Below are 3,257 nucleotides of genomic sequence, written 5' to 3'. Positions count from 1 at the left end.
TAAGACGGTGATGGAATCAATAAATGTTGTCATCGATGACATTATCTCTGAAAAGGATATTGATGATGATGGTGATGAACCAAATCTTAAGAAAAATGAAGGTGATGACAACATGTCTCAAGGTGAGGATGCTGAGAAAGAATCACCGGACAAGGAGTTTACACCTCCTATATCAAGAAGGGAGACCAGATTACCTCAAGGACCGTCTAGTCCACTCAACCCTCTTGAAGTTCAACCTCGAATCTCTCGTGATGAGGAACCTTCCACCTCTAAAAGACCATCGTCAAGGGTAATTCTCAATCATCCCTCAAGTAATATCATTGGTGATTTAGATGATGGAATTCGATTAAGAAAAGGACCTGCGTACAGTGCGAATCATGTGACATACAACTGCTATCTTGCTCAATTTGAACCAAAGAAAGTGGAGGAAGCTCTAAAGGATGAGAATTGGGTAGAATCCATGCACCAAGAGTTGCATCAATTTGTTAGAAATGATGTATGGGAGTTGGTACCAAGGCCCAAGGATAAACATGTAATCGGCACCAAGTGGATCTTCAAGAACAAGACTGATGAAGATGGTGAAATTGTCCGAAACAAGTCTAGATTGGTGGCTCAAGGATATACGCAAGTTGAAGGCATAGACTTTGATGAATCTTTTGCTCCAGTTGCAAGACTAGAGTCAATCCAAATTCTCCTTTCCATAGCATGCATTATGAACTTCAAGTTATATCAAATGGACATAAATAGTGCTTTCTTGAACGGATTTTTAAACGAAGAAGTGTTTGTTGAGCAACCAAAAGGGTTTCAAGATCCTCACTTTCCAGATCATCTGTTAAGACAAAAGAAGGCATTATATGGGCTGAAACAAGCACCAAGAGCTTGGTATGATCGCCTCACCACATACCTTCTGGATCATGGTTTCAAGAGAGGTCAAGCCAATCGAACTTTGTTTGTCAAAAGAGATGAGAAATCTCTCCTTGTTGCACAAGTTTATATGGATGACATTGTATTCGGATCCACAATAGATCACCTAGCTCATGAATTCTCAGAAGAAATGAAAAGGGAGTTTGAGATGAGCATGGTGGGAGAGTTAAACTACTTCCTAGGGCTTCAAGTGAAACAACGGGAAGATGGGAATATTTATCTCTCAAGAAAAATATGCCAAAAATCTAGTAAAAAGATTCGGCCTAGACTCTAAGAAACACACTTCCATTCCCATGAGTTCTTCAACAAAACTGAGTCATGATGCAGCAGGTGTAGAAGTGGATCCAACACTTTATCGAAGCATGATCGGTAGTCTTCTCTATCTCACTGCTAGCAGATCGAACATTGCTTTCAGTGTAGGAGTATGTGCTCGTTTTCAGGCAGCACCCAAAGAGTCTCACTTGACAGCAGTCAAACGAATCATCTGCTACATAAATGGCACATCTGATTATGGAATTTGGTATTCAAGAGACTCGAATGAGTGCCTAGCTGGATATTCTGATGATGACTGGGCCGGATGCATTGATGATAGGAAAAGCACTTCAGGTGGTTGCTTCTATCTTGGAAATAATTTAGTGTCATGGATGAGCAAAAAGCAAAATTCAGTTTCTCTATCAACGGCTGAAGCTGAGTACATTGCAGCGGCAAGTTGTTGTGCACAATTATTATGGATGAAGAAGCTTCTACATGATTATGGAATCACTCAAGACACTATGTGTGTGCTCTGTGACAACACGAGTTCGATAAATTTGTCCAAAAATCTAGTCCAACACTCAAAATCAAAGCATATCGAGATCCGGTACCATTTCATTCGAGATTTGGTGGAGGAAAAGACTGTGTATTTGGAGTTCATCAACATTGACAACCAGAAGGCAGACATTTTTACCAAACCTCTTGATGGTCCAAGGTTTGAGTCCTTGCGTAAGACCATTGGTATCGGTATCATTCCTTGAACTCTATCACTTTTGTGAACCTATTCTGCTCATGTTACTCATCCAGTGCTTACGATCATAGGTTCATGCATCATATCATGCATTGTTTTATGTTTATAGCATGTCTTCTTTTACAAAATATTTTGTGTTCTTTCAATTCTTGCTCTGCTTTTGAGTGTGTTCAAAATTCAAAACCCATAAAAATTGAAAAATCTTCAAAAAGTTTGAACGCTTGTCTTTGTGTATATCACATGTGAGTTTGGCCTAGTACCTACGTACTAATGGCGTAGTGCATTTACGAGCTTAGCTTGTTTCTATATGCACATCTATCTATGTGGAAGAAATCTTGAAAACTATGCGTGATTGTTGTAAATAGATCTTCAAGCTTGTCATGAATGATTAGTCAATTATCTTGATGGTCTTGATACTTGCATAGACTTGTGCCTATATCTCTTCCCACGTTATTTTTTATGTTTTTGCAATTGAGCTCTCCAAATGTAAATCTCAAAGTGAAAAAGAGATATTGAGCTGCAAAAGCCTATCGCACATACTAGTATTTGACTAGGAAAAAGGGAAATGACTTTTGTATGGAAATGTCTGGTGCTCAAAAAGCCAAAGGCTAATCCTCAATATTGAAATATAAAAAATTTCAAGCACCAATCTCAAAAAGAGATGTATTTATCCAAAAAGGATCAAATGTCATGATTTATGCAAAAGCCAAATGAAAAGCTTCTAAGTTGTGTAATCAATTTGTGGGAGGTCATATATGTTCATTTCTATAATTGAGATTGATCACTTGACTTAGTACTAGTTATGTATGACTTGATTAAATTGATCATTGAAACTTCACTCCGGTCTAAGGACTATTTCACACTTGATACTCACCCACAACACACAAGACTTTGATTCAATGAATGCTTATCTCATTTGTATGATTGTACATGTTCAAATGTGATGTGTATGCTCAAGTACTTGATGATCAAACCCAAAAATATTTTTGAGTGTTTTATGTGTTTTTGAAAGTGATTTTATACTTTCGTGTTTTTAGTTTTTGTTCAAAATGCATTTTTGTGTTTTTCTTCAAAAAAAAAAACTGGTTCAGAGGTTGTTTCGCGAGAAGCTCGCGACTTAGAGCTTCCCGCGAAATGTGCTTGAGGGAAATCAAAAGTCATATTTTTCATACAGAAACTCTCACTACTTCCATGCGGGAATTTTGCGACTACCCTCTTCTCACGAAATGATTTTTAGGCAAAAACTGAATTTTTCTCAAAATCACACAGAAGCTATCGCGACTGTCTTGCTACTGTCTCGCGACTTAAAGCTTCTCGCGAAAGGTTTTAA

At 37.9% G+C, this 3,257-nt stretch overlaps 1 protein-coding gene across 1 annotated transcript; it reads left to right on the top strand.

Annotated features, from left to right (window-relative positions):
- The first annotated feature begins 1,217 nt into the window (after window positions 1-1,217).
- On the top strand, window positions 1,218-1,937 carry LOC126727971 (secreted RxLR effector protein 161-like). The gene has a single exon (XM_050433866.1). The coding sequence runs from the start codon at window positions 1,218-1,220 to the stop codon at window positions 1,935-1,937; it is 720 nt and encodes a 239-aa protein (XP_050289823.1).
- The last annotated feature ends 1,320 nt before the right edge of the window (window positions 1,938-3,257 follow it).

Source organism: Quercus robur, chromosome 5 (genome assembly GCF_932294415.1).
Source record: "Quercus robur chromosome 5, dhQueRobu3.1, whole genome shotgun sequence".
NCBI classification, from domain to species: Eukaryota; Viridiplantae; Streptophyta; class Magnoliopsida; order Fagales; family Fagaceae; genus Quercus; species Quercus robur.
The sequence above is the reverse complement of the archived record's forward strand: the minus strand, read 5'-3'. Positions and strand labels throughout refer to the sequence as shown.